Source organism: Bidens hawaiensis, unplaced genomic scaffold (assembly GCF_021521415.1).
Source record: "Bidens hawaiensis isolate Kalapana, Puna unplaced genomic scaffold, B.hawaiensis_p1.1 tig00059767_1, whole genome shotgun sequence".
NCBI lineage: Eukaryota > Viridiplantae > Streptophyta > Magnoliopsida > Asterales > Asteraceae > Bidens > Bidens hawaiensis.
In genome coordinates, this window is record NW_027500745.1 from 15,398 (window position 1) to 37,495 (window position 22,098).

General features: G+C 34.6%; 2 protein-coding genes across 2 annotated transcripts; one reads left to right on the forward strand and one right to left on the reverse strand.

Annotated features, from left to right (window-relative positions):
• The first annotated feature begins 15,453 nt into the window (after positions 1-15,453).
• Positions 15,454-16,928, forward strand: LOC143602747 (uncharacterized). Its single transcript, XM_077079758.1, has 2 exons — positions 15,454-15,530; positions 15,593-16,928. The coding sequence occupies exons 1-2, from the start codon at positions 15,454-15,456 to the stop codon at positions 16,926-16,928; spliced, it is 1,413 nt and encodes a 470-aa protein (XP_076935873.1).
• Positions 16,929-20,108: 3,180 nt separating this feature from the next.
• LOC143602748 (homeobox-leucine zipper protein ATHB-52-like) lies at positions 20,109-20,792 on the reverse strand. The gene has a single exon (XM_077079759.1). The coding sequence runs from the start codon at positions 20,677-20,679 to the stop codon at positions 20,113-20,115; it is 567 nt and encodes a 188-aa protein (XP_076935874.1). The 5' UTR covers positions 20,680-20,792; the 3' UTR covers positions 20,109-20,112.
• Between the last annotated feature and the right edge of the window lie 1,306 nt (positions 20,793-22,098).

Genomic DNA, 22,098 nt, shown 5'->3' on the forward strand with positions numbered 1-22,098 from the left:
ATGTTAATTAAATATAATTCGCGGAATAGTACCTACCCATAATCGGCCGAGTGCTGACCCAAATGAAGGTTGATCAAGAGTAGTTAGCAACCGAATATGATTATACTATCACTTGCAATGTGTTGAATTACCTGTGTGGTTAGCCAAGGCTTTCTAAAAGATGATGGTTTATTTATAAGCAACGTTTTCCTAATTTACTCTTATAGTATAAAAATTGGTAAGTTCATAAATAATCTAGCGAATATGTATAATTCAAATCAAAGTATGAAACATTTATTATTTAATGTATATGCCTATATTTGTATGTTAATTAAATATAATTCGCGGAATAGTACCTACCCATAATCGGCCGAGTGCTGACCCGAATGAAGGTTGATCAAGAGTAGTTAGCAACCGAATATGATTATACTATCACTTGCAATGTGTTGAATTACCTGTGTGGTTAGCCAAGGCTTTCTAAAGATGATGGTTTTATTTATAAGCAACGTTTTCCTAATTTACTCTTATAGTATAAAAATTGGTAAGTTCATAAATAATCTAGCGAATATGTATAATTCAAATCAAAGTATGAAACATTTATTATTTAATGTATATGCCTATATTTGTATGTTAATTAAATATAATTCGCGGAATAGTACCTACCCATAATCGGCCGAGTGCTGACCCAAATGAAGGTTGATCAAGAGTAGTTAGCAACCGAATATGATTATACTATCACTTGCAATGTGTTGAATTACCTGTGTGGTTAGCCAAGGCTTTCTAAAAGATGATGGTTTATTTATAAGCAACGTTTTCCTAATTTACTCTTATAGTATAAAAATCGGTAAGTTCATAAATAATCTAGCGAATATGTATAATTCAAATCAAAGTATGAAACATTTATTATTTAATGTATATGCCTATATTTGTATGTTAATTAAATATAATTCGCGGAATAGTACCTACCCATAATCGGCCGAGTGCTGACCCAAATGAAGGTTGATCAAGAGTAGTTAGCAACCGAATATGATTATACTGTCACTTGCAATGTGTTGAATTACCTGTGTGGTTAGCCAAGGCTTTCTAAAGATGATGGTTTTATTTATAAGCAACGTTTTCCTAATTTACTCTTATAGTATAAAAATTGGTAAGTTCATAAATAATCTAGCTAATATGTATAATTCAAATCAAAGTATGAAACATTTATTATTTAATGTATATGCCTATATTTGTATGTTAATTAAATATAATTCGCGTAATAGTACCTACCCATAATCGGCCGAGTGCTGACCCAAATGAAGGTTGATCAAGAGTACTTAGCAACCGAATATGATTATACTATCACTTGCAATGTGTTGAATTACCTGTGTGGTTAGCCAAGGCTTTCTAAAGATGATGGTTTTATTTATAAGCAACGTTTTCCTAATTTACTCTTATAGTATAAAAATTGGTAAGTTCATAAATAATCTAGCGAATATGTATAATTCAAATCAAAGTATGAAACATTTATTATTTAATGTATATGCCTATATTTGTATGTTAATTAAATATAATTCGCGGAATAGTACCTACCCATAATCGGCCGAGTGCTGACCCAAATGAAGGTTGATCAAGAGTAGTTAGCAACCGAATATGATTATACTATCACTTGCAATGTGTTGAATTACCTGTGTGGTTAGCCAAGGCTTTCTAAAAGATGATGGTTTATTTATAAGCAACGTTTTCCTAATTTACTCTTATAGTATAAAAATCGGTAAGTTCATAAATAATCTAGCGAATATGTATAATTCAAATCAAAGTATGAAACATTTATTATTTAATGTATATGCCTATATTTGTATGTTAATTAAATATAATTCGCGGAATAGTACCTACCCATAATCGGCCGAGTGCTGACCCAAATGAAGGTTGATCAAGAGTAGTTAGCAACCGAATATGATTATACTATCACTTGCAATGTGTTGAATTACCTGTGTGGTTAGCCAAGGCTTTCTAAAGATGATGGTTTTATTTATAAGCAACGTTTTCCTAATTTACTCTTATAGTATAAAAATTGGTAAGTTCATAAATAATCTAGCTAATATGTATAATTCAAATCAAAGTATGAAACATTTATTATTTAATGTATATGCCTATATTTGTATGTTAATTAAATATAATTCGCGGAATAGTACCTACCCATAATCGGCCGAGTGCTGACCCAAATGAAGGTTGATCAAGAGTACTTAGCAACCGAATATGATTATACTATCACTTGCAATGTGTTGAATTACCTGTGTGGTTAGCCAAGGCTTTCTAAAGATGATGGTTTTATTTATAAGCAACATTTTCCTAATTTACTCTTATAGTATAAAAATTGGTAAGTTCATAAATAATCTAGCTAATATGTATAATTCAAATCAAAGTATGAAACATTTATTATTTAATATATATGCCTATATTTGTATGTTAATTAAATATAATTCGCGAAATAGTACCTACCCATAATCGGCCGAGTGCTGACCCAAATGAAGGTTGATCAAGAGTACTTAGCAACCGAATATGAATAGCCCAATGTGTTCCAACAACAATGTTTAAAAGTATATATTGTTTTAATACATCTACTTCACCTTTATTTTGTGCTTGCAAGTATTTGAACTCGTAACTTTATATTTGTGAAGGGAAACACCATACCGCTAGACCATACTAATATTTTCTTTTTATATATTAGTATTTTTACTCTAATTAAAGTGAATTGGAAAAAGAAAAAATAAGGATTAAAAAGAGAGATGATATATTGGGCATTTGAAAACCAAATAAAACAAGTTTTATACCCGTCCGGTGGACGGGGTGTTTTAGTGTCATAATGGTGTAAGTTTCTTTTATTACTTTCTAAACGAAAAATATTTGTCTAAAATCAACGTATAACTCAATTAAGTAATGAGTACAAGAAAAGTTAGACTACACTAACAAACCATTCCAACCACCATGTCTTGCATAGTATTCATTCATGTCTGCTGCATAAAAAGTTTAAAATAACATAAATGAACTTATTGTGAAAAAACAAACACAAAGCATACATATGAACTTACCTACTCCACATATCACTATTATAATTCACTCATTTGCACTCAAACTATTTCCTTAGAACCCCAAAGAGCAGGATGCATGTCTACCTTATCCCACAATTTTAAAACCAAAAATGATAGAATCTGCATTCATGATAAACCATTCCAACCACCATGTCTTGCATAGTATTCATTTGTGGAAAAGGTGAAGTCATCATTCACAGTTTCACAGTGAGAAAATGATACAACCTGTATTCATGAGCTCTTGTCATTATCTCAAACACATCAAACGTGCCGAATAAATATATTTAAGCCTAGTAGGGATGGGTATTCAAAGTTGTAAAAAGTTTATTTTGAATGTATACAACATCCTAAATCGTTTTAATTATTTGATAAGGGTTGAAGCGGTCAACCTAACCCTATCCATTTCAATGTTTACTTAACAATGACACACCTAACCAATTCCAACTTGTAGCAAACATTTTTCGTATGAATTAGCCCACATTAAGTGTTTTAACCCCAGATTTAAACGAATTTCTAGTAAACTACCTGGATATAACTAAATGCTCTCACTCCTATATACACCTTTCACTTTTTGGTAAATTTTGACCAAAATGAAAAATATTATCTACTTATAAGGAGTTCTTAGCCCTCTTATACTAATTAACTCTGAAAAACAGAACTCATCTGTGAAGGGAATCCATCCATTAATGTAACTGAAGGACCTTACATGGGTCAACCCCGAATAATTCATTATACAAAGGCTAAAACTTTAGGAACTTAATTACCTCTATTTCTAAAGTCTATTATCTCGCACCATAAGCTTCGCTTGTCTGTAAATTCTCGGTAAATATACATGACTGTATCATCCTTTATCACCAGCCCCGTGGTTGCAGTTAGTGGAAACTGCTACTATGCCAACCACCATGGAACTACAGACTTTCGCTACTTCCAAATAGGATTGAGTTCGAGGGCTTCAAAGTCATCCAAAGTCAACTTTTAGTACACACAGCCTCCTATATAAATTTTGTAATATATGCTTTTTATTAGAAAAGTATTGGTTAAACGAATCTAAAATTGAGCAAAAAGCAAGTGTGGGTTAACTAACACCACCTGAAATGATAATAAAAAAAAAAAGAAGAAAATGACCAAATAATAGAGAGGGCGGTGAGTGCTTACCAGTGACTTAAGAACTCAGATTTCATTTTGTGTGCATGAAGCTTCTCTCTAAATGCAATGCGTATAAGATATTTAAATCCGTCAAGGTTGCAAGTTATTAAACACAACCAACATTTTTTATGTTTCTATGCATAGTTTACACATATAACTCAATAACACTAATGGCCGGCAATTACTGAATGCTACTCAGAAAAGTCATTGCCCTTGGATTGCTGTTCTTGAAGTGCAAGAAACACCGTCATCAATTTATCCTTGCAATTCTTCTTGTTCATTGCACCACAAATTAACAATTTACAAATATTGATTAATGATTCCCATAACATAGCGTTTTCACGCGATATACAAATCTACTCCAAAAATAAATTACATGCGATATACAGTAGCAAGCTTTATGAAAAGAAGCTGAAAATTAGTTTATTAATTTTTTAGCAAACTAAGTTTATTTTACTTAACTAAAATAGCTAATACTATAGAAACCGAAATAAATATATACCTCAACTTGATTCTGTAGTGACCACCGAGCGGACATAAGCAATAATTTCATCAAACATGAGAGTCTTTCCAGTTACCTACATTTTCAATCACTCGCACACGAAATTGTCAGATCATACGTTATTGTGATGATAGTTGGTTAAAAATAATCCTATCTTTTATAAATCAATAAATAAGTAATTAATAATGAAAGAGTTATAAACATAGAGACGTCACCTGCTCCATTTTGGGTTGCCGGAATCGAAAAATGGTGGGATGCATATTCCATTTTGATTTGGAATGATCTTTAGGAAAATTTCCGCATTTATGAAAAAAAGAAAATTCTAGTTTTAGGTATCATTTGCAAAAAATTCTAAAAATGGGTAAACTAGTCGTAACGGGTAGTTTGTAAAAACCAATTCGAACTTGCCACGTGTCCTTAAACTAACCATAACGAGCACGTTCACTAATCAATTACTCGTCACGACTAAATAAGTTTCATGCCTCGTAATCAACGCCCACGAGTAATTCATAAGTTCTTTAGTCACGACGAGTAGATTATAAGGTTAAACTAGTCGCGGCGAGTAGATTAAAAGGTTAAACTAGTCGCGATGAGTTAACTACTAATAAACTACTCGTGTAGGGAATGTAAACCAGGTAAACTAGTCGTCGCGACTAAAGGATTTATAAATAACTCGTGGGCGTTGATTACGAGGCATGAAACTTATTTAGTCGCTACGAGTAAATGATTAGTGAACGTGCTCGTTTTGGTTAGTTTAAGGACACGTGGCAACTTTTAATTGGTTCTACAAACTACTCGTCACGACTAGTTTATAATACCCATTTTTGGAATTTTTTGCAAATGATACCTAAAACTAGAACTTTGTTTTCATAAATGCATATTTTGAGAATTTTCCCATAATCTTTCTTTATCCTCCATGGCTCCCCAAGAATCGGTGTTGGAAAAGACGTGGGAAGAAATTCAAGGAAACAAACAACCGTTCTCAACCTCCCCTTCTAGAAGGTTTTCACGGACTTATTACTGTCTAGATTTGTCCATAATAATATTTTCTTTTTATATATTAGTATTTTTACTCTAATTAAAGTGAATTGGAAAAAGGCAAAAAAAAAAAGGATTAAAAAGAGAGATGATATATTGGGCATTTGAAAACCAAATAAAAATAGTAAATTGCGATATTAAAATTTGCTTTGTAATGAAACAAATTGTTTTGACAATATATTAGAAAAGAGCAAGCAAAATATTTTGGTGATGAATTGGGCTGTGAACGAAAAATTGAAAGCTGAATTAAGGCTTGGGCTAATTCAGTTCCATGGGCTTGATTACAAAGGAAATAAAAGAGAATCAAACAATTTGATGGTATGGGTAAAGCCGTAAAGCTGCACAAATCGGGTTTTTCAAATGCCCGGTTCCGGGTATGGAACCAGGTTGGGTATAATTGGATATTAGCAATACTCGGATCAGGTTCGGGTATTTCTTTTAAAAACCATACCCTATGTACCGGGTTCGGTCCAGGTATAGAACCGGCTATTTGAAAACCCTATTCCTAGGTATTGAAAAAACCCTATTTTCGGGTTTCTTCGGGGTTTTTTTTCTCGGATATAGATTGGATTTTTTTACAGAGTTGCACTTTTAATGGGTACTTTTAAGGTATTTTTTAGGTGATTTCGGGTATAGATTGGGTATTGGAAAAACCTGGTTCCAGTTTTCGGGTATTACCAGGTACAAATCGTGCCCGGTTCGGGTACGGGTTTTTGTACTAAAAGCATACCCTATCCATACCCCTACGGATAGGGTCGGATAAAGGTTCGGGTATTAAAAACCCGGGTAAGAAAAAACGGTTATGGGTTTCTTTTCGAATACGGTTTCAAGTTCGGGTTTTTGTGCACCTTTAGGTATGGGAATATTTCGAATCCACTCACAATCTAACCTTTAGGATAAATTAGGAATGAGTAATTGGTATCGGTATCGATACCAAGTTATTAGAATAACGGGGACCGGAAAATTCATGATTGGTACCGGTATTTGAATTCATGTTACCCATACCGAACTGATACTGTATTGGTACCGTATTGTTACAGAACCGAGCATTTTTTGTATCAACGCCAAGTCTTTGAAAAATTAGGGATCATTACCGGTCGATTCCGGTACGTTATTGAGCTCACCCCTTAGATAAATTGAGGAAGTTGAAAAGAGATGATATCATGCTAAAAGTTTTTAATCAAAATTGAGAATCAAATTAAGTCATTTACTAATTAGTTAGACATGTATATATTAATCGTAGGTATTGAGTTCAAACTTCAACCTTGAATACACTTTTTGTTTATATGCAAAACTCATATTTTCATAATAAAGTTTGTATCCCGATAAATTGAAAAATCAAAATCACTACTACATAATTGTCATATTACACATCATGTCATCATAAACTAACAGAACTAACGATATGATATGTTAGATTGAGAATTTGAGTTCGTTATTAATAACAAATTTGAAAGTTGATAATGTCACTAGTTAGTTTGTTAATAAGATTAATATTGGTAAATGGTTAAATACGCTTGATTACTAAAAAAAAGTCCAATTTCCCAATAAATAATAGATTTGTATATGGCCTCGACTCTAGTTAAACTCAATACACGAAGCTTGCCAAGTAACCCAATCCACTACCCGAAATAGCAAACCAAAACCCCAACCTGATTTAATAACGACGATATTACCAAACTTCCCGAGAAACCGATTCAATTAAACCGTTTTGATTTTGGGAGAGACAGGTAGCGATGAGCTCGGTACCGTACCGGTACCGGCACCAAAAATACCGATCCCGAAAATCACAAATCCGGTAACGATACCGTGCGTATTAAAGGTAAAATTCAAAAATACCAAACCTGTATCATGCCAATTTCGAAATTCAAAACTTTGGTAACGATGGTACCTCATTTGCTTCCTACGTCAAAACCAACTATTTGAATTGGCAACCTCGACTGGCAATTGTTCAGAAGGTCACGTGCCTTCTTGGATTGTATGTGTTGTACATATTCCAAGACTGCCCATATGACATGGGCATATGCAAATGGCTTTGGCCTGCTTTTATCTAATAACGACAATGCCACTATCATTTTCTCTGCTCCATGTTCAGAAGAGTCTCTTTTTGTCCCTCTAGAAACTAGTCTTTCTTTTTAACCCCTTTGTTTATTATATATCTACTATGCTATTAAAACAGTAACTATTTCTAAAAATAACATTTATTTTCATAAGATAAAATGGCAAAAGACGTCATTTATGTTTGATCGTTTTTTCAGTAGACGTCATTTAATGAAAGAAATAGCAAAAGACATTACCCATGTTTCAAATTTGTTTCACGTTACGTCATTTGTCACTAACCCAGTTATTTTTTCTTGTTAAATCTGGTCATGTGCCTTACACGTGAGGGTATTTTTGAAATTTTATATAATTATTTTGATAATTAATAATTAATAATTAAAACTTAAAAAGATACTTTCTCTCTCTCTCTCCCTCTCTTCACCATCTTCTTTCTTCTCTCTATAACATCCACCACCACAATCAAAAACCAAACAACCATAACCACTTGCCGCCCACCACCACCAACCACCTGCCGTCGTTACTATCTACTTAACCGCTGTCACCACCTACTTCCGTCATGCCGGAGCTATCAACCCCCAATCTCCGACTCTCTCCACCACCGTCAGCCTCCAAAACACCCCGTCGCCACCACCACTCGCCGCCAACACCTCCAAAACACCCCGTTGCCGAAGAAGATGATGTCGAACCCCCAATTTCATGTTCGATTTTGGATCTTTTATGCCTGGTTACAGGTGGTGGTGGCGAGTGACGGTGGTTGGGTCGGAAAGAAGCCTCTCCCGCGACTCGGTGGTGTCCGATGCACTCTCCAATAAAATGATATAATAATTTAAACACCCTAGTTACATTATTAAAATCAATTCCATTGGTAATATTATTCTTGAAGCAATCGAATGGAGTCTGACTTTTAAAGGCAACAGAAGGCCATTATCCACAACCACTTTCTGACAACCAAAAATACTAATCTTGCAATCTTTAATCTTCACCCAGAAGATTATTATCATTAGGCGTAAATATAGCACCCACACCCACACCCAGAAGACGACGGTTGGGTCGGAAAGAAGCCTCTCCGGCGACTCGGTGGTATGTCCGATGCACTCTCCATTGCCGCCGACCTAGGGTTTTCGGTTGCTCCTCTTCCTTCTCAGGTCAATCTTGATATTATCTGAACTAATTATTCTTATAATTACTGTCTGATGTAGTTTTATGTTAAGTTTTTGGATTCTAGGGTTTAGATTTATTATTATTGTTTTGGAGGTGTTGATGGACGGCTGGAGGGTGTTCGATTGATGAGGTGGTATGGCGGAGAGTTGATTTCGGCAACTTCGTTTTTCCGGTGAGGTGGTATGGCGGAAAATAGAGGACAATGGTAACTAGAAAACCAATCAACATGGCGGTCGAGAATTGATGGACGGCTGGAGGATGATGTGTGGCTTATAGGACCCCTCGCTGGAAAACCAGTTTTGGCGGTGATATGTTGGATGGTGGTAACCGGTGATGACTCTGGGAAGGGGATGGTGATGATGAAGATAACCCACTTTATATATTTTTTATTTTATTGAAAAGTAAATGTATTTTTTCAAAAGGTAAAATGTTTAGTTTAATTACACAAACAGTCCTTAAAAGGGTAAAATGACCCCACTGCCCTCATGTGCAAGGCACATGACCAGATTTAACAAGAAAAGTTAACTGGGTTAGTGACAAAGGACATAACGTGAAACAAATTTGAAACATGGGTTATGTTTTTTGCAATTTCTTTTATTAAAGGACGTCTACTGAAAAACGATCAAACATAAAGGACGTCTTTTGCCATTTTGTCTTTTCATAATTTCTTCCTAATAAAATAATTCAAAACTAAATTAAATTACATTCAACTTAATCACATTTAATATATAATTCAATATAAATTAAAAACTATCATGTTTTTTTTTTCAAAGCTTCATGGTAGTTATTCTTATTTTGGTTTCATTTCGGGCTTTGGTTTTTGTTCGGTTTTAGTTTTTATAAATCTACTATACTATTAAAACAATAACTATTTCTAAAAATAACATTTATTCTCATAATTTCTTAATAATAAAATAATTCAAAACTAAATTAAATTACATTCAACTTAATCACATTCAATATATAATTCAATATAAATTAAAAACTATGAAAATTGGTTTTTATTGGTCCCAACTTTTTCATTTTTGCCGACGCTGGTCCCAACTTTCATTTTGGCTGGCAACGGTCCCAACTTCAACATTCGTTGCTTCCACCAGTCCGCGACTGACGGAGCACTAACTCTGTTATGTTTTTGCTTACGTGTCAATCCGAGTTGTCAAAAACATATTACGTGGCAGCCACCGTGGATTATTGGTTTATTACGTGGCAGCCACCAGAACCCTAACTCTTCAACGCTCACTCAAAACCACCGGATCCACCCTCTCCGTCTTCGCTTCCGGTGAACCCCTCGCTGTCGCCGACCAAACTCCCGCCGTCCTCCTCCCCACCCCTTCCTCCACCTCCACCAAACCCCCTTCATTCCACCGCCACCAACCCCCACCACCACCGCCGGCGCCGTCGACCCGGTCTCCATCTGTTGCTAGCTCAAAACCCAGATCGATTCCGGCAGCCGCCGTTAACCTTCATCAATGAACCTGTTTTAAATCGAATCTGATTTGAAGAGGAATTTGATGCGTACCGGTAAGACCAAGGGAGAATTTGGTGATGATGGTGCCGGTGATGACGAATCCAACGAGAAACGGCCAGTTCCGTTTTAACTCTCGCTTGAAGAATACGGGCCATTGATCGAACTTCGTCATTCTCTCTTTCTCTGTGTGTTGTGTGGCGACTCAGTGGCGTTTGTGTGTGAAGGGGGTTTGGTGGAGGTGGAGGTGGAGGAAGGGGTGGGGAGGAGGACGGCGGGAGTTTGGTCGGCGACAGCGAGGGGTTCGCCGGAAGCGAAGACGGAGAGGGCGGATCCGATGGTTTTGAGTGAGCGTTGAAGAGTTAGGGTTCTGGTGGCTGCCACGTAATAAACCAATAATCCACGGTGGCTGCCACGTAATATGTTTTTGACAACTCAAATTGACACGTAAGCAAAAACATAACGGAGTTAGTGCTCCGTCAGTCGCGGACTGGTGGAAGCAACGAATGTTGAAGTTGGGACCGTTGCCAGCCAAAATGAAAGTTGGGACCAGTGCCGGCAAAAATGAAAAAGTTGGGACCAATAAAAACCATTTTTCCAAAAAACTATCATGTTTTTCTTTTCAAAGTTTCATGGTAGTTATTCTTATTTTGGTTTCATTCGGGTTTTGGTTTTTGTTCGGTTTTAGTTTTTATAAATTTGATTCGTTTCAGTTTTGTTTTAGACGGGTTTCACTTTATTCATTTTTTGTTTCGGTTTTTACAATTTTTGTTTTTTGTTCGGTTTCAAATTTATCGGTTTAGTTTTTCAGTATCATTTCGGTTTATGTTTTTGTTTTATTGGTATTTGGTTTTATTTAGGTTTTAGGATTTAGTTTTTTTTTTTAATTTAGTTTCGTTTCAATTTTTATTTAGTTTGTTCAGTGTTATGTTTTAGTATATATTGAAAAATGAAATAATATGAAGGGTTCACAAAATAAGTGAAGGTTCACATAGGTTTCAACTTTCAAGTGTTTTGAAGTTATTGAAGCTTTATATTTTTTTGAATCTTCACAACCACTAATAATGAATTCGCATTTTGTAGAAATGATTTCAAAAGCTAAGAACGTTATGTGTTACCCTTCATTTTCTTCTTAACCTGCAAGTGTGTTATTATTTTCATTTATGAAAATGGGTCATTTTAGAAATGTTTTTTGATTTGCTTTGGCTTGGATCAAAACGGGTCATTTTAAAAGGGTATCAGTTTAGTTCGGGTCAACGAGTCAATATAAAAAGGCATCAATTTCATTCTGGTTTTAATGGGTCTTTTTAAAATCACATTGATTTGGTTCTGGTCATACCGGGTTAATTTAAAAGATATCGTTTTGGTTCGTGTTTAAATGGGTCATTGTAAAAGCGTAACGATTTGATTCTGGTCAAAACATGTCATTTTAAAAAGGTTTAGATTTGGTGCTGGTTCTTAAATAAGCTTTGAATGTGCTTTCAGTTTATAAGGGTGCAGGACTTTTCACATGAAATGTAAAACCAGTTTTCATAGTCAGTTAGTCACTATGTTTGTTAGATTGGTATGTGAATGTTTATGTCGTCAACTGTGTTCCCGGTCCAGGAATAAAAGAAGCCCGAATCATTCTTGGATGCTTATCGGGAATCTTTCCTGGATGCTTATTTTCTGATTTGTTTGCTTTCCAGAATAATGTTAGTGAAGTTTGTTTGTTTTATATTAATATTAGTTTTTAAAGTTTATGTAGTTTATGTTTTAAAGTTTTAGATTTTCTTCGTAGACATTATACTATATAAAGTCATTTTTTGTAAGTTTATGAATTTAAGTACTTTGTTTGCGTATGAGTATGAATTGCAATTAAAAATCATGTTGTTTCAAAAAATATATTAAAAAATAATTAGTCGTTTGAAATTGCATATATGTTTACTTGACGATTTCTATATTTCCACCCGTGTCATGCACGGGTCAATAACCTAGTATTATCATAAAAGGATTTGTTTGTGTTTGTATATAAAACATGAAAAGGTACATTTTAGAAATGAACGTTTTTTTTGGAGTGGATTTTTGCATTTTGACATCACGTTAGTAAATGAACGTTTTTTTTTATTTTAGGGGTGTAATGGTATTGTAGGAGGCGATTTTCACAAATGGATGGCTACTAACGTTCACTTTATTATTTTATTATTATTATATTCATTCATCACAAGGCGACAAGTTCATGCCCACCCACCCCCCTATCGCCCCACTTATCGCTAGCAGGGGGTGTTACTGCCGGAAATCGCCCGAATTCGCCCAACATGTCGCCTCATTACGCATGGCCTAATCATATGGTTGTGTTTGGGTGGCTCTGTTTTTAGACGGGTTGTTTTCGGGTTGATATGTTTAACCTCCTTTTTAAACTATAGAGTACAGACCCACCAACTAGTTTAACTCATACCTTGTTAACATCTATGACCTAGTTAACCCATTTTTACAATCCACGTGCCCGATTAACATATTTACAATTTGATTATTACCCATATACATGTTTGACACGTTTAGATAAATTGTTTAAATAAGTTGTGTCCCAGTTACACGATTTTAATTGTATGCGAGTTAGGGTTGGTGCTTTTGACACAATAAATATATGGGCCGTGTTCATTTTAGGCAATTTGATCTGACATAGGGTATCCGGTTACTAATTATTAGTCTAGTATCAAGTATACTTGTTACTTAAAGAACTCGCGGATGATTTCCTAGTAGAAATTTTTATTATTCTAATTTTTATATAATTTTATTATCCAATTAATTAGAAATATAAACCTAAAAAGTAAATGGTTTGGGTAAATAATTATACATCTTTCGTGAAATCATGTAAGTTATCACTTAATACCATATCCGTTATATACTTGTGAAAACTTTACTAACCTAATACGTGAATACTTGTTTCAAATGTTTCAAGTTCGCTTGTAGAGTTCAGATTTGTTTAAACTGGTTTGGTTTCTATGGTTTTAGGTTCATCAACTTGACATGAACAACCAAATGTTTTATACAGTTTGTTCCTGTTTAAACAAAACACAAATTGTATGTAGTATTTTAAAAATGTGCCCACTAAATTACCAACCCATAGCCAAGCAACGGTTTCCGTCTATTTGACCGTTTGGTCCTGTTATAGTCAATCTATATAATGGAATCAAGTACTGAAAATGACTTGAAGCATGAAGAGTTCACGTGATATTTTAAGGCTCTGATTATCTACACACCTTTGATGGTATAAAACGACTATATTTGTAATACATATTTTATACAGGAGTCATCGTCTAAATTATACAAGTACCTTTTATGTTTTATCTGTAGCATAAATTTAAGTTTGTTTTTATAAATCATACATTAAACTAAATGTTCAACCGCTTGGACTAGGGGTGGCGTTACCGGAAAAGCATTGACTAACCAATTCTACAACAAGCATTCATCAATCGGTTTTATGAAACCGATTCTCCATTGATAATCTCGATACCGAGGTACTTGTGACGATGTGTGACCAATCTGATGAACCTGAATAATGAAACCGAGAATGCTACGGATACCTTACCAAATACAAATTAAAACTGTTTATTAAGACCATGTGTAGTGAAAAAATTATGGGTGACATTTTAGCCCAAAACTCTCCCCTACACCGCCCTGACGCCCCCTAAAAGTTGTGGGTGACATTATCGCTTTTAAAGTTGTGTATGGAGCGTTGCACCAACAATTGTTTGTGAGAGAGAGAGAGGAAATAACTAATGATTACACAAGAGTTGTGGAGCTATTACCATTATACTAATTTTTACAAAACTCTGAAACATTGACTGAGACACCACGTGTCACGTAATGTCTTATGTGAAGAGTTTTGAATACACATGGTCTAACCTATATCAACATTTAAAACCATCCGTAGTCATCAAACTGTGATGGCGTTTTAAAGCCGCCACCCCCCAGGCGTTTTTGTTCACAATTTGGGGATGAAACTTTGTAGATATAACAAGGTTGGAGTGACGTTTTGTGAGAGAGAGAGAAGACAATAATTAACGATCGCAAGAGAGTTACGAGTATTTTACAACCACACCTCTTTTTTACAAAATTTTAAAATGCTGGCCATATGCCACGCGCCGTAAAACACTGGCTATGCATGGATACAAAACAAAAGCCAGCTAGGACACAAGGTTTTTCTGCCATAGGCCAAACAGAACACTCTTCATATCGTATCGTCAACCTCTGCATTAGAGATGGTCAAAAAAACCGGTCCGGGAACCGGTTTGCCGGTTTAAACCGGAAACCGGTTTTTACGAAAACCGGTTTTTTAAAAACCGGTTTGACCGGTTTACAAACCGCCGGTTCGTATTTCGGTTACAAGTTTTAGAGCCAAAACCGATAAACAAACCGGTTAATGGAAAAACCGGTTTTGTTTAAAACCGGTTATTAAGAAAAAAACCGGTTATTAACCGGTTATTTAAAAAAAAAAAACCGGTTAACCGGTTATTAACCGGTTCTAACCGGTTTCTAAACCGGTCCTAACCGGTTAGACCGGTTAGGGTTTTGACATACAAAAACCGGTTATTAACCGGTCCGGTTATTAACCGAACCGATTTTTTTCGGGCCAAAAAAAACCGGTCCGGTTAATAACCGAACCGGTTTTTTTAAAAAAACCGATTTGTGCACCTCTACTCTGCATACTGCAACCAACTCATTAATCATAATCATCATCTTTCAACAATGCCACCAAACCCCACCACCACATAACCACCACCACCACAACCTGAAGATCTCATCCAAATCAATCTTAAGCCCAGGCAGATCCACCAGTCAAGACCCACCAACCACCATCAGCCGCCGTCTCAGAACCAACACCAGCCCCATCTTTCCCGCCAAAAAAAGACCCAATCTCGAAAACCCAGAACCATCTTCACCTAAAGTCACCTGCATTGGTCAAGTTAGAGTCAGAAGCAAGAAGAAACAACCCAAAAAGGCCACATCTTTATCAAGAAAACACAGCTCCGGTGAACACCCCCTTAATGGGTTTCCTTCAAAACGTCACAAGATTAAAGAAAGTTCAAATCTTGAGCACCAAAGAAGATGGGTTCATTTTCCGGTGACTGTTTGTGATGCTTTTAGAGCTTTTGGATCGGAGTTTACTTGCTTGTTTCCTTGCAGGACGGAAAGAGGTGGCAAAAGAGACATTCAAGAACAAGAAGAAGATGATGTTGATGATGATGAAAGTTATTGGAAATCAAGAAGATATGTGTTTGAAGATCTACAGATAATAGATGATAGAATTGAAGGTGATAAAGATGAAGCTAGAGTGAGTATTTGTGTGCCACCTAAGAATGCTTTGTTGTTGATGAGATGTAGATCTGATCCCATGAAAGTTGAAGCTCTTGTTAATAGATCTTGGGAACCAAGTGTTGAGAAAACTGATGAAAAAGATGAGCTTTTTGATAATGAAGATCAAGTTGAATGTGATTTGGGTAATAATCTTGAAGTGGGCCAAAAGAAAGTTTTGATTTTGGATCAAGAACATGATTATGTGCAAAATTATGAAGTGGGTCAAGATCAAGAACATGTTAATATGCTAAAATATGAAGTGGGTCAATATCAAGAACATGTTAAAGTGCTAAAATATGAAGTGGGTCAAGATCAAGATCAAGAAAATGTGCAAAAATATGAAGTGGGTCAAGATCAAGAACATGTTAATATGCAAAAATATGAAGCGGGTCAAGATCAAGAACATAATATTGTGCAAAAATATGAAGTGGGTCAAGTTAAAGAGCATGATAATATGCAAAAATATCAAGTGGGTAAAGATCAAGATCAAGAAAATGTGCAAAAATATGAAGTGGGTCAAGTTCAAGAACATGTTAAAGTGCAAAAATATGAAGAAAGTTTCAATCTTGAGTCATTATTTGAAGAACCAACGAACCAAGATTTTGTAATTCAAGAAACCCATAAACAAGAACAAATCAATGGAGTTTTAGATAGAGAAAGTGAGGTTAAAGAGAGTGAAAACATGTCGCCGGAGTGTTTATTAATGATGTTATATGAGCCCAAGTTATCAATGGAGGTATCAAAAGAAACATGGGTTTGCCGGAAAGACTTCATCCGGCGTCAGTCCAGTAGAAAAAAACCACCGCCGGCGGCGGCGATTAAACCCGATGGCGGAGATGAGTCAAGTGGTAGTGCTAGTAATGTTGATAATATTAATGAGGTGATGAGGGTGGCAGACGGTGGTTTTCCGGCGGTGTTACGGCAGCCGGCGCGGTCGTCGTGTTCATTTCCGGCGGCGCCGACAATGGCTATGGTGGTTGAGCAGAAGCTGGCGAATGCGGTGGGTTATGAGCCGTTTGTGTTGACAAGGTGCAAGTCAGAGCCGATGAAGACTGCGGCGGCTAAGCTGCTACAAGAGAGTTGTGTTTTGGAGAATAGGAAGCTGGATTTGGAATGGCTGAGCCGTGGCGGATTTGGTGTCGGCGCAGCTGGGTTAGGGTTTTGAATGTACATTGTTAATTGTTTTTTGATTATTTGTTGGCAAATAAAGCTCGTTTAGTTATTGAGTATGATCTCAAGCGTTGGATGAAAAGTTTGTTAAGGCTGGTGGAGCCTTTAACTGCCCTTGTGTTTTTTAAGCTTTACTTTTCTTGGACTATCTATTAATTTTACAATGCACAACTGAGTTTGAGCCGAACGTAGGTTCGTTTAAGGTAGACAAGTACACGAGCTCGATAAACTAGCGGAGTCCGAGTTTGAAAAAAGGATTCATGAGCTGAGCTTCCTTAAAGAGAACTCGAAACAAGCCTAACCCGAGTTCGGGCTAGACTCGCTTACACCTTTACAACTACAAACAAATTAACAATAAATGGTGGTTTGTTGATGATACCAAGTCAAGGGTTGATATTAGGCATGCAAACAAACCGAAAGTTCGGTGAATGAAGATGAGCAAAAGGTACGTGTTCATTTAAATAAAAGAACGAAAAAAAACACATATTTCGTTCGTTTATTTAGTCATAAACATTTGTTTATGTTCGTTTTTAATGAAACTTTAAATATTTCATCTACTTAATGTTTACTATTTGTTCATTTAAGTGTGTTCATGTTTGTGAACTTTCGTTTAGATTTTAAATAAGCGAACATAAACGAACAAGCGGATATGTTTATTTTTTAGAAAAACAAACATGAACACAAGTGTTAGTCTGATAAGTGTTCATATTCATTCGATTCATTTGCAACGCTTACTTGGTATAGTCACTCATACCAGACCTTTACTTTGAACCAAACACCTACAAACCTAGCTTTTTATTATACGATGGACCCTGAACCTAAACTATTTGGGTTGTATTCTACGTGTCACAATGTCTATTTGGGCTCTATGCTTGAGCTTGGGTTCATTTAAAGTCTGGCCCATTAGGCTTAACATTATCTACTTTCCCTACCATAAAAATTAAAATTAAAATAAAATTGAAGATTCAAGATAATTGGCATCAGTTCAGGGTTGTTTTTGTCAACCCCCCCCCCCCCCCCCCATGCACTCGGGGTGGTTTTCTCGAGACAGTATAAATTCACCCCTTTTTGTTCGAAAATTTGAGCCTCCCCTCCCCCCTGCATTCCCTTCGGCCTTTAGGTCAAAACTTCGCAGCTATTCATAGTCAAACTCCAAGTTATTCGTACATACCGAAAGAAAGATGTCTAACGCCACCAATGGTCATGACCATTGACAAGTTGGCTTACATAACTTCAACCAAAACCACTTGCCTCATGTCTCCATCCGTTAGAAAGTCTTGTCTCAACATTTTTTCTAATGTGTGTTTATTAATTTATATAAATTTATTAAGTTATCTTGAACATATGTTACAAATAATACCCCTCTTTAATTTGATCTTTAACGTTCTGGTCCTCGGTTGTTATGAACACCATTAAATGTTTTCAGGCATTGAGCAAAAAACAAATAATCTTAATTTCTTGCATGGGATAATGTTAGTTTATGATGAACACCTCAATCCTTCTTTAAAGAAATAAATTTTAATGTTCGGTCAACTTATGGTTAGCTAAATGGATTTAGAAAAAGTTTTGGGTGTTAAATGTGTAGAAGGGATATTAATCAATGTCATGAACATTTATTCCCATTACATATGGTGGCAAGCTATGGTTTGCATGATCTTGTTGGTTATAGGGGTAGTGACTAAATTCCGTAATTATTTCTGTGACGGTTAAAAAAGAATGAAAAAGAAACATCTCAGCCTCGTACGCGACCATACGATAAGCATATAGCATTTTTATCTTGTATCTTATCTTAAATGTATATCAACGAAACCTTTAAAAGCTCTTTGCTTACCCCATACATTATCTTAAGCCACCAGATTGCTTTATTTGTAAATGGAGGCTTCTCATACATTTGACCCGAATTCACGGATATGGGTCTTACAAAACCCATATAGCCCTTAAGCGGGTTATAACATCTCATTAAATTAAATATTAATCTCAACAATATTAAATATAAAAATCTATAATATATAATATATAATATCTGATTTTTTTTAAAAGATATTATTTATAATTAAGAAACAATTTTAAAGTAAAAAAAAATAAGCGGATCATAGATCTCACCAAACCCGATAACTTTTAAATCGGGTTATAACATCTCATTTATTTTCGAAACCTTTTTATCATCAAACCCTAAGTATATTATTAAGTTTCTTACAATAAATAAAATTAAAATTCAAAAAAATATATAAATATTAGAAACGAATAACGTAAAACAACCCCCGTAATACGGAGGATAAAAACTAGTTATCATATATAAAAATAAGTAAAATAATAAGAAACCTTTTATGATACACGAAAACACGCAAATAATTTCATTTATTATTTTAGAAACAATAAATAGAGAGGAAAATATAACCAGCCCTACACCTGCTTTATTTATATTGTTAATTGCTAATAAATTAGTCAAGTCAAACAATGATGCATGAACAATATTGACATTAAATACGCTGGGCCAAGTTAATAACAATCAAATTTCATAAGCCATAACTCATTTCAGTAGCATTTCATATGATTTGTTAGTATATTAAAATATATACTAATGTACATAAACTTGATCCATAGTTAGGATGTTTATAATTTAACTCTCCAAATAACAACTAACCCTCAAAGCTTATTATATATGAAATACCATGTATTGAAATACCACATAATTGATTATTTTTTATATATGATCAAGTATTTATAGAATTATCATTTCGATCATATCTTTTAATTATGATAAGATATCTACAATAAAAATATATTCTATTGATACCTACAATCTCACCATCAAACAAAAGCATTGCATTCTTTGGTCCCATAGATGATGGCTTTCAAGTTTCAAGACATGCCACCAAACATTTGTCCACCAAATAGGTTAAACATATGTACATTTACAATATCACAATAACTTCTTTTCTTTCTTTTTTTTTTCCTTTTATAAAATAGTATTAAAAAGGTAGTAAAACTTAAAGCATACATGGACACATAAAACAAACACTAATGAATTAAAAATTCTAACACATTTGCATTGCAAAATTAACAACTATATTTCAACATGAATGTCATGAGACAATTTTACATAACTTAACAATTTCATGCAACATTAGAATGACCAAGTTGACTCGAGTGGATACCTTGAATTATATCTAAAGTATTTATCTCAACCCGAAAAGTCCAAGATTAGAACCCATCATAGAGCCAGGAGTATACATCTCATCGACTTCGTAAACCTGTTCACCAAAACGATATAAATTGTTCACATCTTCTTCCAAACTCACAGATGAACTCCGAGCTTCCTCACCACATAAAGAGATCGAAAAATCCATGGGAGATTGATGGTGGTTGTTATTGTTGTAATGTTTATGGCATTGTGTATGTTCAGCTTGAACTTTATTGAGCTCTGCTCTGAGCTGTTCAACTTCCTTTTGAAGTTGAACAGTCTCAACTAAAGTGGCCTCCAATTGGAGCTGGAGCATGTTGTAACCATGCTCCATACTTTGGTTCTTCCAACGTGCCCTTTTGTTTTGATACCAAATGGCTATTTGTCTTGGTGGGATACCAAGCATACACGAAAGCTGTTGTTTTCGCTCTGGCTCAAGCTTTTTGGTTGAGTCAAAGTTTGATTCCAGAAGTCTCACCTGATCCTCAGTTAGTCTCTTGGTGGATTGTTTATGTTGTTTTTGTGGGGTGGTTTTCTGGTTATGGAAAGTTGAGTGATTCATGATTATGGTAGTTTTAGGGTGGGGTGGTGATGTTGGGTTTGAGTGTGTGATGGTTGTTTTTATTTATGGAAGGAGGTAGGGTCCTACAAGTGCAAGTATTTGGTGGCCTTGGGCATATAGAAAACTTAGAAGTTTTATTATTTTATTATGTGTGTTCTTCTTAAATACAGCTTAGAATTTCTATCGAGTTTGACAACTTGCAAGCCGCGAGAAACCTAAAATAGTTACAAAAGCTTACATCAAAACAGAACAAACGAACAAGCACACAAATAAATAGACACGCTATATGCCAAATGCCACCATAACAGATATTATGTTCGTGTTTATGAAACTAACCATGTGAAGCAATCAACCGTAGTATATATTTAGGCAGGCTAATTTTCGCATAAAAATACAGATATGTAATAGATATTAACTAGTATTTGTGTTAGTGCGTTGTGTCCCATGACATCAGTCGGGAAATCCTTTATTATAAAATATAGGTGACAAGGTTTCTCATAAAAATACAGATATGTAATAGATATTAACTTTACTTTGTTCTTTTATCAAAAACTATTTTAGACTGCCAAGTCACATGTAAAATATGTTTTCAACTTACCCTATGAATTCTGTCAAATATAAAAAAATTATTTATATATAATTCTAACTTCTATATATGTGTGATTCAGAAGTCAAACCAAAAATAATATTACTTCAAATATCAAGTACCAAGTGGTTAATATAATATAAGGCCAGCCTCCACAACTATCACCGTCAAGCGCCCAAAGAATCAATGGGGGAAGAATTGAAGGCTGCTGCTCACAGTTTTTTAAAATTTAATTTCAAATAACAAAACTTAAATAAAATACTGTAAGATCCGCATATAGATACTTATCCTTTTACATGCAATACAATAAGCTTTGATTTGATTTTATAAGGGTAGAGCACGAAGAGTAAGAAAAGGGATATCGTTAGCCTAAGGGTGTATGCGATTATTGCAATTCTTCGTTTTTCATTTAAATTGATTATGTGTTGAATGCACTCCTTACTCTGTATATTATCTAACTATATTAATACACATATAAAAGTCTTGTTTAATTTAATTCAATGAAACTGAAATGACATTAAAGTTTAGGACAAGAATTCTATAAATACAGAGAAAAATAAAAAGAAGTGTGACAACTATATATTTTTTTCATTTAAGATTATTTATCTTTATTAATAATTGGAGAGATAAAAAACTAATATATCTCTATTGTTATAATAAATAAAAAAACTTAGAAGACACATAACACAATTCTAATCTCCTTTCTCACCTTTTAAATTATGAAACTAAAAAATATATTTTTTATACATAATATAAATATAATAATAGTACTAAATATTTAATTATGGATAATTATAATATCATTAACCAAATGAATTTATATATTATAATTT

Coding starts and splice junctions, on each gene's coding strand:
- LOC143602748 (XM_077079759.1), bottom strand. CDS start 20,679: ATGAATCACTCAACTTTCCATAACCAGAAAACCACCCCACAAAAACAA.
- LOC143602747 (XM_077079758.1), top strand. CDS start 15,454: ATGGGTTTCCTTCAAAACGTCACAAGATTAAAGAAAGTTCAAATCTTG. Junction 15,531..15,592: donor GAAGATGGGTTCATTTTCCG/GTGACTGTTTGT, acceptor GTTTCCTTGCAG/GACGGAAAGAGGTGGCAAAA.